Source organism: Lagenorhynchus albirostris, chromosome 20 (assembly GCF_949774975.1).
Source record: "Lagenorhynchus albirostris chromosome 20, mLagAlb1.1, whole genome shotgun sequence".
NCBI lineage: Eukaryota > Metazoa > Chordata > Mammalia > Artiodactyla > Delphinidae > Lagenorhynchus > Lagenorhynchus albirostris.
Window position 1 is genome coordinate 14,167,412 of NC_083114.1, and position 18,879 is coordinate 14,186,290.

General features: G+C 44.8%; 1 protein-coding gene across 2 annotated transcripts in view; it reads right to left on the minus strand.

Moving 5' to 3' along the window:
- The window catches only part of NXN (nucleoredoxin), a 140,842-nt gene extending 123,599 nt beyond the window's left edge, over nucleotides 1–17,243 (minus strand). The window contains exon 1 of one of the 2 annotated variants that reach the window (XM_060132847.1): nucleotides 16,765–17,243. In XM_060132847.1, coding sequence (XP_059988830.1) covers nucleotides 16,765–17,136 — 372 coding nt within the window. In that variant the 5' untranslated portion in view covers nucleotides 17,137–17,243. The remainder of the gene's footprint in view (nucleotides 1–16,764) is intronic. The other variant, XM_060132846.1, reaches the window with a different exon arrangement.
- Nucleotides 17,244–18,879: the final 1,636 nt, after the last annotated feature.

Here is an 18,879-nt window from a genome sequence, read left to right on the forward strand (position 1 = left end):
AATACAAAGCAATGAAAAGTGCAAACCTGATTTTTGTAATATAAGCATATATGAAGAGGGAAATCCAGTTTGGGAACGTCTTAGTCCCTGTCATCGCTCCCTGTCTCAACACTGTACAGGAGTGGAAAATCACCAGAGGACTTCCCTTCCCGTTATTGAACAAACAGAAGCCCTTAACCCAGAGTTTCTTCTTTATGATCTAAGGAAGCGTATACAAAATGCATTTCTGCAACCTGGCCCAGGATGAGGTTCTTTAGTTCGACGTTGGCCTCTTTGGTGCAAAAAGCATCTGTTTCTTACTATATGGCACGTCTGGAATCCAGACCTTCTTTCTCATCCCAAGCCCAAGCCCCTGAGAGAGGCCACCATCACCTTGCAAACAGGCCACTGCAGGAGGTTTCTCAGAGTCTTCACACACAAAATTGCAACTCCAAATCAGCATCACCTACGGTGTATTTTCCTGACCATCTGCCTATGGAACTTTTGTTTTCCTTAGAAAAGGTTAAACTGTTCCCCACTGAGCACGGGAAGCCTCTGTCACTCATCAGTTTTCCAACATGCATCATCTCTCTCCATCCCATACTCACTTCCGAGCTGGATCAAATGAACTTTCTCCTTCTCAGCTTTCCCCCTTCATTCCCACGTGGTTATTTATATCCAGAATATCTTTCTTTCTTAATCCACTGGACTATCCTCCCCCTCATTTGAAAAGGTCACTTTCAAGTTATTCTTTCCAGAAAGCTTTCTTGAAGTAGGTGGCTGCAAGCTGATTCTTCCCCCGCCACCCCACGTTTATTTGCTAGATAAGAAACGATGAGCAAGTTACCCATCCTTCTAAAGATGCCTCTAACTGCTAACTAGATCCAAAGGAGGGGAAGAAAAACCTTGCACTAAAACGAAGCATTCGGGCTTCCTGGGGGCGCAGTGGTTGAGAGTCCGCCTGCCAATGCAGGGGACACGGGTTCATGCCCCGGTCTGGGAAGATCCCACATGCCGTGGAGCGGCTGGGCCCATGAGCCGTGGCCGCTGAGCCTGCGCGTCCGGAGCCTGTGCTCCGCAACGGGAGAGGCCACAACAGTGAGAGGCCCGCGTACCACAAAACAAAACAAAACAAAAAACGAAGCATTCAAAAACTGGATGCACACTCTTTCGGGCCAGAGTCCCATTATTTTCTTCACATATACTTAAGTTTTCATTACAGAAGTGATTACATCACTTGGAAATCAGTGACCCACCACCCATAGGCACCACCATCCCAACATAACAATAAGCAACTTGGGGTATGCTCTGATGGGCTCTGATTTCGATCCTTCTTCTTATATAACTGTTTAAACAGTGTTGCAGTCATGGTATCTGTGTAATTCGGGATCTTGCTTTTTTGAATACAGTATCTGAAGTATAGCTCTGCGTGCCAACCAAGGCCTTAAATCATGTTCAACAAGATTCTGAGCGCTGTAATTTACTTAACCACCCTGTGATGAACATTTAGGACATTTCCAAAGTCTTACTATTATATACAGCTTTAAAGAATACCTTCATGAAGGTAAGTAAGATGAGGCAAGATCATTGGTTTTGTTGACACATTCAGTCTGCATTTATGATGAACTGTTCAGAAAATATTCTAAATTGACACTAATTCCCTTTCCATTCTTAAATCAAGCCCCCTTTAAAGGTTCACCAGATATTTGTAAAGTTTTCTTTTCATAATTTCTATTATCTATTTAATAAATCTATTTAATTCCCATAGCAACCCTTTGGTTTTCCATAAGCAACTTGCCTACATGAATCTACCATCGGATGAGTAATAAGTATTCTCAGCTGCCTCATACAGAAAAGAATAAGGAATATTCAGGGGAAAGGGAAAGTGTGTGCGTGATCTGGTAATCACAGACTTCTGGTGTAATATTTGTATGTTTTTCTCAAAGCAACAGATGCATTCCTATGATGCTGTAGACGAGTTTTTCTAAGTGGCAGAGATCACATTTCAAACACCTCTTAGGAGCTCACAATCTAAAACAATCCAGCCTAATAAAATGGAGATCCTTCCATCATGAAAATAGTAGTCACAGCCCCTTACTTTTTCTATTTTATAACTTTGGATCCTGGAAGTGATGGATTTTCTGAAAGTGCAGCATGTTTCAGTAAACAAAAACTTACACTAAATACAAGTTGCCTAATACTAGTCACTACAAAAGGCACAGCATAATACAAATGGCTAGCCTGGGGAAGCCTTTTGTCCCCATATAAATCTGAATACTCTTAGAAGGGGAGACTGACAGCCTCAGAGAATAACCTCTTAATTTATCCAAACGGCAGGGCACAGAAGTGGTAATTTCACAGACGCTGTCTTCTCATTGCTTTATGTTAGTCCTAGAGGAGGCCCCTCTCAGAGGACAGAGAAAATGCTTTCAAGGTCTCCTTAGCCCAGCATACTCTGAGTGTGTCAGGCTAAGTCACTTTTCTTCTGGAGACAGCAGTAGTTTGGGGGGATCCTGTTTCTTGTCTCCATCTTTGTTGGGCTCATTACCAAGGGAGACATGATACCAAGTTAACACAGGGCTGTGAAACTACATTTCTAGTCTTTGCCCACCTGAGACAGAAAAACTAGCACCTGTCCAGGAGCCAATGAGCAAGATATGCAAAAGGCTTGGTGGAAAAAAAAAAAAGTATGTCTGTCAGGGTCACACACACACATACATGTTTATACACATACAAAATACCTTTTTTCTTTTACTGAAGTATAGTTGCTGTATAATATTATATAAGTTATAGGTATATAACAGTGATTCACAATTTTTAAAGGTTATACTCCATTTATAGTTACTATAAAATATTGGCTATATTCCCCATGTTGTGCAATATACCCTTGTAGCTTATTTTATACCTAATAGTTTGTACCTCTTAATCCCCTACCCCTAAATTGCCCCTCCCCCCCCTTTCTCCACTGGTAACCACTAGTTTGTTCTCTGTATCTGTGAGTCTGCTTCTTTTGTTATATTTACTAGTTCGTTGTATTTTTTTAGATTCCACATATAAATGTAGAGTCTAAATGTATGTATAAATATCATACAGTGTTTGCCTTTCTCTGTCTGACTTATTTCACTTCGCAGAATGCGCTCCAAGTCTATCCATGTTGCTGCAAATGGCAAAATTTCGTTCTTCTTTATGGCTGAGGAGTATTTTGTTGTGTGTGTGTGGGTGGGTGTGTGGGGGGTGTGTGTGTGTGTGTATCACACCTTCTCTATCCATTTATCTGTTGATGGAAACTTAGGATGCTTCCATATCTTGGCTATCGTGAACAATGCTGCTATGAACCCTGGGGTGCATGTATCTTTTTGAATTTGTGTTTTTGTTTTTTTGCGGATATATACCCAGGAGAGAATTGCTGGGTCATAAGGTAGTTCCATTTTTAGCTTCTTGAGCAACCTCAATACTGTTTTCCCAAAATACCTCTGAAGAGACACACAAGAAACTGATAATGGTGGCTGCTTCGGGAAAGGCAAACTATGGCCCACAATGAAAGTGACACTTACTTTTCCCTGCATGCCTTTCGTTTTGCTTGAAATTTCTTCTAACATGTAAAGGCACTATCTTTTCAGAAATTAGAAATTTGTTTGTGTAAAACAATATTTAAGCATCTACGTTTATATATACAGTATATACTTACTTTTTTTGGAAGAATATACAAGACACTATTAACAGTGGTTATCTTTGGAAAGAGAATTATTTTTACAAGTAACCAGTGAAACGCTGGCTTTCTCCTGGAAATGGGAAAAGTTAATAAGTGGAAAAACAGTGCTTAAGTATATGCTGAATGAAGGAATACAAATGGCTTTTTAATGTAAATAGCAGTAAAGCCATAGTCTGTGCTGTGTATGCACACAGGCAAACAAATCCCACTCTCCTCGTGAAGGAGCACCATGTCTTGTTCCAAAGATCTGGATTTACCCTGTAACTACTGCCTCTGTGGCCCTGTCAACTGAAGAACAGACTCAGACGATCTCAGGGAAAATGTCACTACTTGAGCCTTCACAGGAAAGCAGTGCTTCAAAAAGTGCTTCAAAACCAGAGTGTTCCACACCACAGCCCCTGCAAGTTAATACTTTCCACAAATCCAAATGAAAGAGAATACGTTCAAATGGTATTAAGTAGTATTTTACTCTTAAGAACATGTGTAAAAGCTTAAAACAATGCATCCAAGGGCTGAAGCCAGCGATCTTCTGCAAATTTAGGCAAGTGATTTCCACCAGGAAAGGGTTTTAGGCATTTAATTCCAATTCATCTTTGTGCCTAACATTTGAAATGTCAGAATTCTTAGGTGCCAAGTTGTAAAGCACATCACAGATGCATGTGTAATCGTAAATGGGCAAATACACTTGGGCAAGAAAGCAAATGCATTTTAAAACAAGGTAAATTGTTCAAAATACATGGTTAATTCATCCTAAAAAGCCAAATATTAAGAAAAATCTATCTGCACAAGTACGCTGGGTTGCTTTGTCACTCGTTACTGTCTCCTGCTCATTTTGAAACAAAATGCCACACTTAATTAATTAGCCAGCAGAGTCTCAACCTGCCTGCGCCTGATGGGGAGAAGTGGCATTACAGAAAAGACTCCCTCAGGCTCTATTAGTGCCTTAATGAGATGGTGGGGGGTGGAGGGTGTTGGGATAGGGACAAGGCAGCCACTATTGCCAGGCAGCCCTCAGAAAGCGCAGGATCTGGGCCTCCTGGACAAATCAAGTGCTCTCAACTACACACCAGCTGTTGGAGGTGTCTGGCCACAGCTATTCCTACAGGATCTACCACAGGAAACAAATGTACCATCGCTCCACGGATACCCAGATGATCTAGCAACTCTTCCTATAAGGTATGAATTACATCAGAGGGGGAGAAAATGTGCACCTTATATCAGCTAACTGCAACCAACAGATGGAATATCCATTTTCTAGAGGGCAAAAAGAGGTAGATTCTGCAAACTACAGGTTGGTGAAGTTGACATCGGCCCTTAAGTAAAACCTTGCAGGTTATCACCGTTACTAAACACTTCGGAAAAGAAGTGATCAATTTAGAAGCAAGCATGGGCTCACCAAACACAAAGCATTGCAGACTATCTTCCCTCGGAAGGGAAACAGCAAATATCGAAGTCATAGCAAGCTACCTGTTAAGGTCTCCTAGGATAAACATGTTAACCAGATGGAGAAATGTGGGCTGGAATAATGATACAGTTAGGCAGATTTAGAACTGGCTGGATTTGAAGTTGGTTGAACAACTAACCAACAGACCACTTTTAGCTCAGAAGAAGCCCCTAGCCATGTGCCCTGGGGCTCCATCACCAGACATAGACAAGGTCTGGAAGGGATCACATAGTTCAAGGTCCAGAAGGGGCTATGATCATAGTGGATGACCACACAGGCATAAAAAAATATTTCAACAGACTGCAAAAACTCATCAAATCTCAATAAACTGATTCTTAAAGGTGACAGACACAGTATTTGGGACTCTGTTCTCATTTGTTCAGGTATTAAGATTGGTGAAAAAGACTTTGGAGTTTTGTTGACCAAAAGGTCTGTGAATCAACACCGTGCAATGTGACTGTCAGCCTCAGAGCCACCTGTGCCCAGAAGGGCCACCCCCTCCCCCATCTGGACTTCTCAGATACAGGAGGCTAGGACCCTTTTGAACCTAGGACTCAATATTCCACAGACCTAGATAAAGAGGGAAATACAGCTAAGAAAAGGTTGGGAATGTGGCAAGTAGACAGACCCAGAGACAAAGACAATTTAAATGAAAGTGAACAACAAATAAATGGTCAGGAGAGGGGGGGAAAGATTTGAGATATAGGTACCAAATGCAAAGTGGAGAGCTTATTTGGATTCAAACAAACGAACTGTAACAACAACAACAAAAAAAAATCATGAGACAGTCAAGGAAATTGAAATACTGGCTGGATATATGCTGATATTAAGGAATTATTAGATTTTTAAGGTATGATATGATGTTGTGGTTATTTTTCTTTAAAGAGTTACTTAGTGAAATGTTTAAGAAGGAAGTGATATGATGTCTGGGAGTGACTTCAAAGTAATCCAGTGAGGGGTGGGGGCAGTGGGTGTCCCTGAGTTGATTGTTGTATCTGGGCGCTGGGTGCATGGGGGTTCCCTATACTATTTTCCCCACCTGTGTGGTGTTTGAAGTTTTCCATAATAAAAAGGTAAAAAAAAAATAAATGGCAGGAGGAATAGGCACAGACCAGTATCTCTCCCCTCTCCTCTCCCAGCTCAAAAGTGAAAATAGAAGCCACTTAGTAAAAGTGAGTATTCAATTAGTCAAAGAGATAGTCTAGAATCATACCCACATTCAAAGACATGGATATGTCATCACGTCAACAACTGACAAAGAATGATTATAGTCCTAGTAAGAAACTGAAGAGACACCAGATTACATGATAGGCCATTAGAAGCAAAGAGCCAGGTGTTGAAAGTAAAGGGGATACAGAGAAAGAAAAAAGCTGAGAATTCTTTTCTCCTGTAATCTGAATAACCATTTAAAAAAATGGAATGGGGACTTCCCTGGTGGTCCAGCAGTTAAGACTCCACGCTGACACTGCAGGGAAGACCCTGTGTTCCATCCCTGGTCAGGGAACTAGATCCTGCATGCCGCAACTAAAGATCCCGCACACAGCAACAAAGACCCCACGTGCCGCAACTAAAACCCGGTGCAGCCAAATAAATTAAATTAAATAAATCATTTTTTTTTTAAATGGAGGGACTTCCCTAGTGGTGCAGTGGATAAGAATCCGCCTGTCAATGCAGGGGACACAGGTTTGATCTCTGGGCCAGGAAGATCCCACATGCCGCATAGCAACTAAGCCCATGCACAACTACTGAAGCCCATGTACCTAGAGCCCGTGCTGCGAAACAAGAGAAGCCACCGCAATGAGAAGCCCACGCACCGCAACGAAGAGTAGCCCCCACTCGCCGCAACTAGAGAAAGCCCGCGCACAGCAACGAAGACCCAACGCAGCCAAAAATAAATAAAAATTAAATCTTAAAAAAAAAATGTAATGGCATAACCAAGCACCTGGGTACACATTCCAGTGACACTATGTACCAGGCACTGTTTTAAACAATTTTCAAATATTAATTCATTTAATCCTTAACAATACAACCCTATAAGATAGATACTATTATCTCCATTTTACTGACCAGAAACTTAAGAGACACACAAGTTAGGTAATTTGCGTCACTGTCACACTGCTAGAGAGTGACAGAGACAGGATTCAAATCCAGGAAACTTGATCCAGAGTCCATACTCTTATGCACTGTGCAACGGATTTTAAATACCACTTATAATGGTGTATTTTTGAAGGTCTGTGGGTTTAAACACTTTTCTAAGTTGCAGTCAAGCACGTGCCCAAAGGTGAAAAAAGGCTGCTCTCAGACCCACATCCACTGCCATTCAGAGCTCAGAGGGCAGCACTGTGATTTTGCCTATTGCACGTTGTTCTGCCCAGTCTTTATATTTCACATCAAACCCTAAAAAATGAGTAACAGATGAGGCAGCTGTGCTGTGAGCCACCACGATCAAAAGAAAACTGTCTTGACCTGATCACGTACAAGGGGGAAAAAAGGCAGCATCTTCTGATTTTAAGCACACTCAATCCATTCAGATTTTCATCCCAGGAATATTGACCAAAAAAGACAAACAAAAAACTGCAAAAAACCGATTCATGTGGATAAAATTCTCCTAGGAAAACAAAGAGGGAAATTCTATCCCTGGAACAGCAAAACTTACCACACCCTATTTTATGACTACTCAACAATGATCCAAGATAAAAGCATTATTAACTGTAGAAATATTACTTGAATTTACCTGTAACTGGGGTTTCAAGATAATCTGAAGGGGAGTGGGTGATAGATGTACTAGAAAGGAATGCTGAACTTTAAGCTTAAATTGTTTTTTAAAAAGGGTTTTCTGAGGTGTAGTTCACACAAAAATCCATTGTATATCTGGTCCAAGAGTTATATGACCAGCAAGCAGCAGAAAATTTATGTTTGCATTTAATCACAGATGCCACAGAACAAAAGTTTCCATTACAGGGTTTCACTACAGAATAACAGCACTCAAGCAACTTTCAATTACTATACTTCTTACTTGTCATACAGCAGAAAGCACATGTTTGAGATTTCACTGGAAGTTAGAACAGCAGTTTCTGAAAACCTCATAAAAGGGAGGACTGATTTAGTCCTAGGATCTCGGCAGGATACCTGAAGTTCAATTTCGTCTCTGAACAAAAGCACGAAAGCAGCCCCAAGGCTTTACATAGGATGAAGGGGCGTTGGGGACACTTCACTGGCTGATCTAAAAAAAGCCAAATGATTAAAAGGCCCTTAGAAACCACCACCACGGAAAGGCAGCAAGAGAAGACGTTCTGGCTCCCCTGTCTTCCCAGCAACAGCAAATGTTTCAAGTGGTTAAACTATATCTATCTTATTTCAGAGTCTATCTAGAGTGAATCCACTCAGAAAGTGATTTGTTGAAAAGAGAAGTTTCGGCTCCCTCCTCTTCCCTGGAGAATGTTTGATGTGCACATTTTTTAAGATCCAATTTCTTGAACAGAAAGGACTGAGTTGAATTTAAGAGAGTTCAGCTGAGCCCTTTCTTCCAACACTGAGACCCTGATCTGATAATTGGTTCTCTTTGAATCAATTCTCCAACTCAAATATACTTTGAAAAACTAAAATGCTTAATAGCTACTGATGACTAGTTGCTGGAAGATATAATATGCATGCAGTTTGAGTTCATTGGAAGAAAGATGCTAGAGAAACACAAACTATTTAGGAAATATAAATGCATAGAATGATAGGCCTGTAGCTTTTAACTAAGATTTTTGACATTTCAAAACTGGAGAGGCGAGTCTTTTTCTATTTTTGAGCACAGAATTACAGGGCAACGGAGTTACACATTCACTTGCTCATGGAAGTACTCTTGAAAGCACTCATTAAGAAACAAAACCAGCCACATACTGTGGGTATATACAATTATACAGTTCAATTAGGGCCCAACTCTAATATTAAATGTTAAAATCGAGCTAAGTACCAGTGAAAGTGCACATTCCAACTCACACAATGTGGAAACTACTGTGCTTTCAAGTTACAAATCTAAAAGTCACACGCCTGCTTTCTGTGACCATATTATCCGATTGTCAGCACCAAAACACTGATCATCTTCCCCTCCCTTTGGCTGGTTTCTGTCCTCAAGGAGCTTAAAGTCAAATGAAAAAGACCAAAAAAAAAAAAAAATCACACAAGGCTAAGTGCTAAGACATCTATGTACTCCATCTATGGACATTCACAAAAGCATCCCACCCAGAGAGGAAAGAGACAGGAAAGATTCTTAGAGCAGGGAAACCAGAAGTGATTTTAGAAAGACCCAAACAAGCCAGGTAGGAGGAAAGAGGACACTGCCCAGGTGGGAGAAGAGGCAGGAGAACAGTCAGGGACCACGCTTTAGAGTTTGGACTTGACCCCAGAGGCTATGAAGAAGTACTGAAAAATTCTTAAGCAGGAGAATGACAAGATCAAAGTTGTGTTTTTGAACTTGTCATTCCATTCCGGAAACAGCCCAGAGCAGTACTGCTCAAGGTGGGTCTGTAGCCCAGTAGTTATCCATCAGTTCTTTGTTACTGGTCCATGACAGGACAGGTACAGAAATGGAGAGTGAGCACCTAGAACTGCTTACAGCAGCTCAACATTCCAGCAACATCCAAGCTTGTGACCAATGGTCTCATCTTGTTGTACAGGACAGAGACCAGTCTGTGTGTTGTCAACCCAGCGGGGAGTTGTATGTGGTTCAAGCTGTACAGTAGTCCTGTATAATAGGGCCACGTATGGGTGTGTGACTGATTGCAAATTAACACAACAAAAGCAAACTGATCCTTGATTATAGACAGTTTGAGAAGCTCTAGTCTTGAGAATCAGGGGTCAGCATTGGAAGCAAAGAGCCCATGGAGGAGGCTGCTGTGGTCCAGATGAAATATGAACTCAAGCAGTGATGGTAGGAATGGAGAGAAGGGGTCAGAGTTGAGAACTGTTAAGGAGATCAACAGGGTTCGGTGCCTTTTATTTTTTAATTTTATTTATTCATTTATTTATTTTTGGCTGCGTTGGGTCTTCATTGCTGCACATGGGCTTTCTCTAGTTGGGGCGAGCAGGGGCTACTCTTCGCTGCGGTGTGCTGGCTTCTCATTGCAGTGGCTTCTCTTGTTGCGGAGCACGGGCTCTAGGCGCGCGGGCTTCAGGAGTTGTGGCTCGCGGGCTCCAGAGCACAGGCTCAGTAGTTGTGGCGCATGGGCTTTGTGGCTCCGCGGCATGTCGGATCTTCCCAGACCAGGGCTCGAACCTGTGTCCCCTGCGTTGGCAGGCGGATTCTTAACCACTGCGTGACCAGGGAAGTCCCTCAGTGCCTTTTAGATGTGAGGGGTGGGAGAGAATCAAGGATGACTCCTGAGACTCAAGAACTCTTAGTCACTTTTTAAATAATGACAAGATGTAAAGCAACAGTATGCAAAAGCTTCATAAAAGTCAGGATCAGCAAAAAGATTCTAAATTCATAGCCATTTTCTTTGAGTGCCTTTGAATAAGTATAATGATAAATTAATGAAATACAGAAACCCAAGCACCCCGGTGGTTAACACTGAGCTCCACTGGGGATTCAGAACATGAAAAAAGAACACATCCTATGCCAAGCTTACACTCTCCCCCTGAAACAAATTCGTGCAGTAAGGAGCCCGGACTAGTTCAGAATGGGGCAAGCTGGAACCCTGGGGTCCCAGGTCCTAACAGTAAATAAAGAAGAACCCCCGCCCCCGGCCATCCCCCCAACTGAGGGACTTGTTCACCCCCCACCCCAGCTGTATACAACACAAAGCCTTCTTTCTCCAATTTGTGCAGATATTAAAACAAGGCCTCAAACCACAAGGAACAGTGATAAAAAGGGGGTAGGGGCGGAGGAAACGGGTAAATGAAATCAATGACCCTAACCTCAAAACCCACTGCTTTCCTCTGTGCTCTAGTTCACATCCCAACCCACATCAGGAGACAAATGGATCAGCAAAAGCTGTGGACAGCTGGTCCGTCAGGCCCGAGCCGCTAACTAGAAGACAAGCATTAAATCCGCAAATGGCAACAGGTCTGAACAAACCTATCCTACAACATTCCAGAGCTGGGAAGGGAGGCAGCTCCGTCTTAGGGGGATGAGGCTTCTACAGCTCCAGAGACCAGAGCAGGCACCGTCCATTTCCCACGCGAAAGAGCGGCAATTCTGCAACCCCCAAGCCGCCCAGATTTGAGCAGCTAGGATCAGCAGAAGACATGCCTGATGGCTTTGGCAAACCACAAAAACGATCACCCAAGTACGTAATTAATCTCTCTCAAGAAGAGCGCCCCATCACCTGAAAGCTGTTCTCCTTTATCATGCCTGGCTTCCCTGATTTGCTGTCTCAAGTTTCACTGGCAAATATAAGTAAGAAGCTCAGTAAATATCGGTACTATCAGTACTTTAAGGAATGATGTTTGTTATATCCATTTGCTTTTGTTTCATTTTTCTAGATCTTTCTCCTCGATTGTAAGCTCTTCTAGGGCAATTCTTTCAACTCCTTGCTCATATCCCCTTGTATGGTTATAAAGGTCATTTGTTCGAAAAGTTAAAAATATGCCTCATAACAGTTTTGCAATTCTGTAATGTGATATATTCCAAAGGCTCACACTATAAAACGAATTACTGAAGTTCATGGTCATTTATTAACAGATAATAATTGCTAGCACTTATTGAGCACGTACTATATGCCAGGCACGTGTCTATTATCTTGTGTAGTCTTTACAACAATGCTGTAAGGCAGGTGCTGTTGTCATCTCCATTTTATAGGTTAGGAACCTGAGACACAGAGAGGTAGGATAACTTGCACAAGGTCACACAGCTAATAAATGGCAGAGCCAGGATCTAAAGGACAAGAGTCTGTATTTTCAGCCACTACACTAGACAGCTTCATTATGCAGAGAAGAAAAATGAGATTAAGAAATACATTACAAATAATGGAATGAGGAAAAAGCCTCTCAAGGAAAATTGCTCTTATTACTTTAATCAGACTGTTGTCTTTTATTAGACGGATCCAAGTCCTGGAAACACAGTCAACAGAGGGAACCTGTCCTGGCTGGTCCTTATGTGGAAGGCAGAAAACGCCAATATTCAAAGCGGTGCCTTTTTGCCATCTTTTACCACCTCGAAAGTCATTTGTCAGTGTTGTAGAAATCATTCTCTTAGTGGCTAGGGTATTTGCATTGAGGGAGAAAGCACTGGGAGAGATAGAGCTGTAAGACTGCCGGGGTTGGTACCAAATCTCACCCCATCCAAAGAGCCCAAGTGATTCAGGTGAATTCTAGGCCAAGCCTCTGATTTAGTCTGAATCAGAATCACCGAGAGCAAACAACCCTGGTGGGGAACAGGAAGATACCACTTCCCCTGGCCGAAGCAGGCGGACCAGAGACGCTAGACCAGAGCCCCTAACTCTGCCGCTCTCCTGCTCTGACTTTCTCGTCCCCTTTCTGTGGGGCAGGAAGTTCTGGGACCAAGCCAGAGCCCACCAAACCTGTCCAGATCAACACCAGCAATACTGGACTTCCCTGGTGGTGCAGTGGTTAAGAATCCACCTGCCAGTGCAGGGGACATGGGTTTGATCCTTGGTCCCGGAAGATCCCACATGCCGCAGAGCAACTAAGCCCGTGCGCCACAACTACTGAGCCTGCGCTCTAGAGCCCGCGAGCCACAACTACTGAAGCCCTCACGCCTAGAGCCCGTGCTCTGCAACAAGAGAAGCCACTGCAATGAGAAGCCCTAGCACCGCAACGAAGAGCAGCCTCCGCTCACCGCAACTAGAGAAAGCCCACACGCAGCAACGAAGACCCAACGCAGCCAAAAATAAATAAACAAATTTATATATATAGATATATAAAAAAAGACCAGTGGTACTGCATCCTTTGATGTCAGGGCACGCACACTGACCAAATGTTTTTCATCAGGCATCCAGCCCAGGCAAAGCTGAGCCCTGTGTCTCTAAGACCAAAACCAGTGCTTTCCTCTGTGATGCTGAAGCAGATCCCAAAGATCTACTCTCTAGTTTTGACAGCTAAGTAACCCATATTAGTCTAAAGGGATAGATCAAATCCCAAAAGTCCGAATCTTCACCACTTCCCAACTATTCATCACATTTTCTCTCCAGAAATCTGAAAAATGTCTATCAACAAAACAAAAAACAAACCTACTTATTAAAACAAATCTAACTGCCTTAACTTCGGGATTATATGTTTCCTGACAACACGGCTCTTATAAAAGCACTCAAAGTTCTGTTATCATCTAATTACAATTTCTATACAGCTCTTTATACGTGTGTGCTTAGAAGCCAAAAAGTGAAGCTTCAATTACTTTTGCCCCAACCACTAAAGCAAGTAGAAACAGGACAACCTTCCACAAAGAATTTTTTTTAAAAAGATGCTGGAATCCTGTTATTTGGTGTTCTCTCACAGTTCCAAGCAAGGTGAGAGGAGCCATGCAAAACGCAGTTTTAAAGTCTCGGCCATCCCGAGACTTTCTTACTATATAAAGGGGAAATTAATAAAAGAAGAAAAAGAGAAATAATACACTGCATTTTCTTTCCCTACCATAATTTTTCAATTTTCTTTAGAGAAATGCCAGCCAATAACTAATTAGAACCATATCCTTTGTTATCCCAGTGGGAAGTATACCAATGGATTTAAGAACAAATGTTAATGAGAACTTAAAAAAATTAGTAATCTGGAACTTTGGTTTCCCTTCAGTGTAAAAACAAAATTCTCTCCTTTAATGCTATTTTTATAGTTGGTGAAACAACATGGACAGAGTCCATCAACAAGAAGCTAAGCTGTCTAGCCAGTGAGCACCCTGAATCGCGGGTGCCCTGGGTTTTTCACTGTTGTTATCACAGAATTGGCATCCCAAGATCACAGATTTCTAAGCACACCAATTTCAAATAAGAGACAAAAACTCAAAGCTACAGAAAAGGAATTTGTTTTACATCTCTTTGGTTTCAAGGGGGAAAATAATTTCTTCCAAAGTGAGTACATAGCTGTTGTAATTTCCAAGAGTATATTTTCCATAAGAAACACAGCTGGAGTCCTTTTACCTGGTATATCACCACAAATAAGAATATTTCTAGGATCCAGTCTTGAGTTGCCTATTCATGAACATCAAGGAGCAGAAACTACCTCCTTGAGAACTGGACTTGTTTTATTTTTTTAATAAACTTATTTACTTTATTTATTTTTGGCTGCATTGGGTCTTCCTTGCTGTGTGTGGCTGGGCTTTCTCTAGTTGTGGCGAGCGGGGGCTACTCTTCTTTGAGGTACGCGGGCTTCTCACTGCGGCGGCTTTTCTTGCAGAGCACGGACTCTAGGCACGCGGGCTTCAGTAGTTGTGACTCTAGGGCTCTAGAGCGCAGGCTCAGTTGTTGTGGCGCACGGGCTCCTCAGCATGTGGGATATTCCCCCACCAGGGCTCGAACCTGGGTTCCCTGAATTGGCAGGCGGATTCTTAACCACTGCGCCACCAGGGAAGCCCTGGACTTGTTTTAGACAACAAAGTGAACTACAGAATGTGAGTCAGAAAAGCTCTGAGCAAAAATAAATTTTTAATATGCTAACGCACCATGGTTTGGGCACGGGCCAGCAATCTGAACTGTATTTTCAAATGAGGTTCTGCCCTGTGTCATCCAGACTCTCATCCTGGTGGAATTAGCAAGTCCAGGCTGGAGCTACAGACCACTTTTTTTTCATGTAAAAGGACTGCCCAGAGCGCACTGAACTAGGCATGGCCTATGTCATATCAGATATTCTCCTTTTTGGAAAAAAAGCTTTAAGCATTTGCAAAACATCTCAATTTGCCCCATATTTTTTACTATCCAGCAAATTTATTTCCCCCACTTGTTGTGGAGGAAAACACAACAATAGGCCTTAGGTCTGTAACATTTTACCATCACTGTGTATTTGCAAAAGCTAGAATTCATTTGTATTGCCCAATAAGGACATTATTTTACATGGCCTTTGGTCTACAACAGAAAATGGACATAACAATGAAAATATTTCTTGATAAATCACTTTCTGGACATTACTCCTCCCCAAAATGATCATAAAAACCACCACCAAGGAAAACAAAGGATTCCCATGTTTTAAAGCAAAAAAGGACTGGCTATTCATATTCAGGCACCATATAAATCAAATATGGGCAAGATCACCTAAAAAGTGTTTAAAACGCCAAGCTTTGCCTCTGTGTGGTTAGTGAGCCCATGTTTCTCCAATGTTAAATTTACAAACTGTATTTGTTAAACTGTATTTCATACTTTAAATACCAAGTCTGTACCTTACACTGCTTCCATGGATGATTTACTCGAGACATATGGGGTCACAGTCTAAGTCTTTTACTCGACTAAGTTTAAATCATGCTTCTCAACAAGATTCTGTACACATTAAAGCAGCACATGGCAGCCCTAAACGCCCCCAGAAGAGCCCTTCTCCTGTCCACTCCATAAAATGAGAGTTTCCTCCGGAAAGGAAGGGGCTGGATTCACACGTTGCATCAGGCATACTAATTAAGCAAAAGTGCTCCAAAACTTTTTCTGTTTCGATTCATGGCAAAATTTCCTGAATTTGTTTTATTAAAACAGACATCTTCATCCAACAGACACACTCAAAAATCAAAGCTAATTTCAGCAGCAAACCGGGGGAGGGGCGGGGGGGCGGCGGGAGATGAGAAGTTGACAGCAAGGTATAAATTTCCCCCAATCCTCGTTCTTCCGGTCAATCTGCACCTATGGGATCGGTTCAGCATTTAATTCGATGTCAAGGCAACACTGGCCCACCAACCAAGCAACTAAGAGCTGCACGGACGGGTCTGGTCCGGTGCCCGAGAGGCATCTGGTGAGGATGGCTGGACAGCCAGACAATGAAAGGCTCCCCGGGGGCCACTAGTTCAGCCCGGGGTAGGGGTTGGGGGCGGAGGGAAGGCGAAGGCAGACGAGCGAGCTCATTCTCGCCCGAAGCCACGGTCAGCGGCCGACACCCCCCGCCCCTCAAGGGCGCCTGGCGGCCTAGCCTCGGCCTCCAGGTCCCCGGCCACAGCCAGAGAGAGCCCCAGGAAAGCCGATTTCTCTTGGAAAGAGAGGAAACTTCCTGGTTCAGGCATTATGGGTAGGGGGCTAGCGCCCTCCCCCACCACCACAGGTATCCGCGGGGAGTCTAGCGCTGAGGGAAAGGAAGCGGCCCCTCCCTGCGCCTCTGCCTGAGGGCGGGGGTCACCGAGTCGCGACCCCCGAGCGCAGCCACCCCCTAACTCGAGGCTTCCCACCATGGGGGAACCGGGCTCTCGACTCCCCAGGATGCGAGTCGGGGTCCCAAGGGTTTCAAACTTCCCCAGCGGGCGCGGCCTGGCATCGGCACAGAGGAGTTGCCGCGGGAGCCGCTAGCCGGCGAGGTTCCGGGACGGGGAGGCGGGCAGAGGCAGGGGACGCTGAGGAGCAGAAGGGGAAGCTCGTGCACGACGGAGAAGGGGGCGGAGGGGGCGGAGGGCGCGCCGCGCGGGGGGGGGGCGGCGAGGACCCGGCTCCCGGGAACTCGCGGGCTGCGCACCCAGGCCGGGGACGCCGACGAGGCCGGAGCCGCCGACGAGGCCGGCGCAGCTCACCTTCCTGTGCTTCTCCTTGTAGGGCAGCGCCAACCACGGCATGTCCCGCACGAAGTCCTGCCACTGCCGCTGGTCCTGGTCCGAGGACACGAAGACAATCTCCAGGCGGCGCCGCGACTCGGGTTCCGCCGCCGCCCCGGCCCCCGGCCCCGGGCCGGCCCCAGCCCCTGGCCCGGCCGCCGCGTCCCCCCGCAGGCGGCCGTAGAAGGCGGCCAGGCTGGCGCTGAGCTGCGCGCAGGGGGCGCTCAGGCTACAGCCGAAGTAGAGCCCGAGCAGCGAGATGCCGCGGGCAGCCAACGAGTGCACGTCCACCTCCTCACCGCCGCCCGTCACCAGCTTCTCTCCCAGCAGCTCCTCCAGGAAACCCGACATCCTGGCCCACCGCTGCCCGGGCACGCGGGCACCCGGGCAGGCAGGCGGCGGCGACCGCGCTCCCTCGGTCCGCGCGGCGGGCAGAGGCGGCAGCAGCAGCGGCGGCGGCGGCGGGCACTGGGGAAAAGAAAGCCCCGCCCGTGGGGCCCGCCCACGCCACGCCCCCTTTGTAGCAGTGCTAGCCGCCTAGGCACTGGCTGCTGCAGAGGGCGTAGGGGGCGCGGGCTCCCGCCGCGTGGCCGAAGTGCTCGGGAGACAACCCTGGCGGAGGACTTCCCATCTTCACACAATGTTACCTTCATCACGCTAGGTCTTGCTCGGCACTTACTTCTCTGTGTGTATGTTTCATGTTCTCTACTATAAGAGGACTGGAGGACGCCACCTCTTTTATTTCTTGTGTAGCTTCTGATCTAGTGCTAGGCACATGGGAGGGAATCCATAAGTACTTGTGGGTTGATCGCAGGACTCACTGTGGGATTTCAGTCCCCAGGTCGCCGCGGCCATTTCCTCACCAGCGATTGGCTCTCTTCCATCTCCACAAATATAGGGACCAGATGCCACGGCATCTCTAAATCGAAGCTGGCTGCTTTCCTGAACCGGTTCCGTGGCTTCTATTAAGTCTGTTGATAGTTGAGAAAAATTCTAGGGATTATTTTTTTCCCCCAGCTGGCAAGACGCTACCCTATGGTTAGATAGAACCTGGATTAAACAGGTGGTCTGTGGCAAGTCTTCCGGCCTCGCCACCCCGACACACACACAGTCGAAAAAATAAAATGTACACCATGCCCACCCGCAACAGAGGAACAACAGTGTGTCCTCTCAGCTACCAACAGCCCAGTGAAAGGATGGGACGCCCCTCTCACAGCCCTCCACCAGGCTTTTGCAAGTTATTTCTTGGACATGTACCGCCATCTAGTGGAAACGTTGAAAAAAAGAAGATACTGGCAGCCAAGCAGAATGTCTATATTTTATAGCGGCTTTCCACACATGCAAACACACACACACAAATCATAGCCTGCTTTACAAGAGTTCATTTAAACCTCAGAATATAACTGCAAGCTTTGGGCACAAACACAAATCTTCACGCTTAAGGTTCCCAATTTTCTGGGATAGAACATGGAATTGTACTAGTTTTCGGTTCAGTGAAATGTTACCACATAAAGCGGTGAAAGAGGTGGAGGTGGAGGCGGGCGCCACGAGTGGACTGGCAATCTCTTGAAACGATATCTACTTTCTCAGCATCCACCTAACACTGCTGCTCATTTCACAAGTAGGATCTTTGGACTGAGGATTGCCTTTAGGCAGGCAAGAGACCTATGATAAAGGCGAATTCCAAGCTCATTTTTAGTGTCATGCCAAAATTCTGTGCGACTGCAGGGACAGTATTATTATCCAACACATGGAAAGCATCGCTTTTTAGTGAAAACATGTAAAAGCTATTAACATAGCAGACATTAAGTTGTTAGATATCTTTTAAAATACTGAAAGTGGGTTAAAGTGTTTTATTTTCTCATCCAAATCATATTTGAAACACCCGTGGGTGGGTTACATCAGGCCCCATCCAAGGCATGTGAGACAGATAGATTCCTACACCCTGACGTTTTCAAGTGAACACTGAAGATATGGAAGGGGACCATAAACATCCTATGGGAGACGAGGGACAAAGTATTTGGTGTGGAGGGAGGTGAGGAGGGAATTAGGGGGGATTGCAAATTGGGGAAATAGTGAAGTCATTATTAGAGT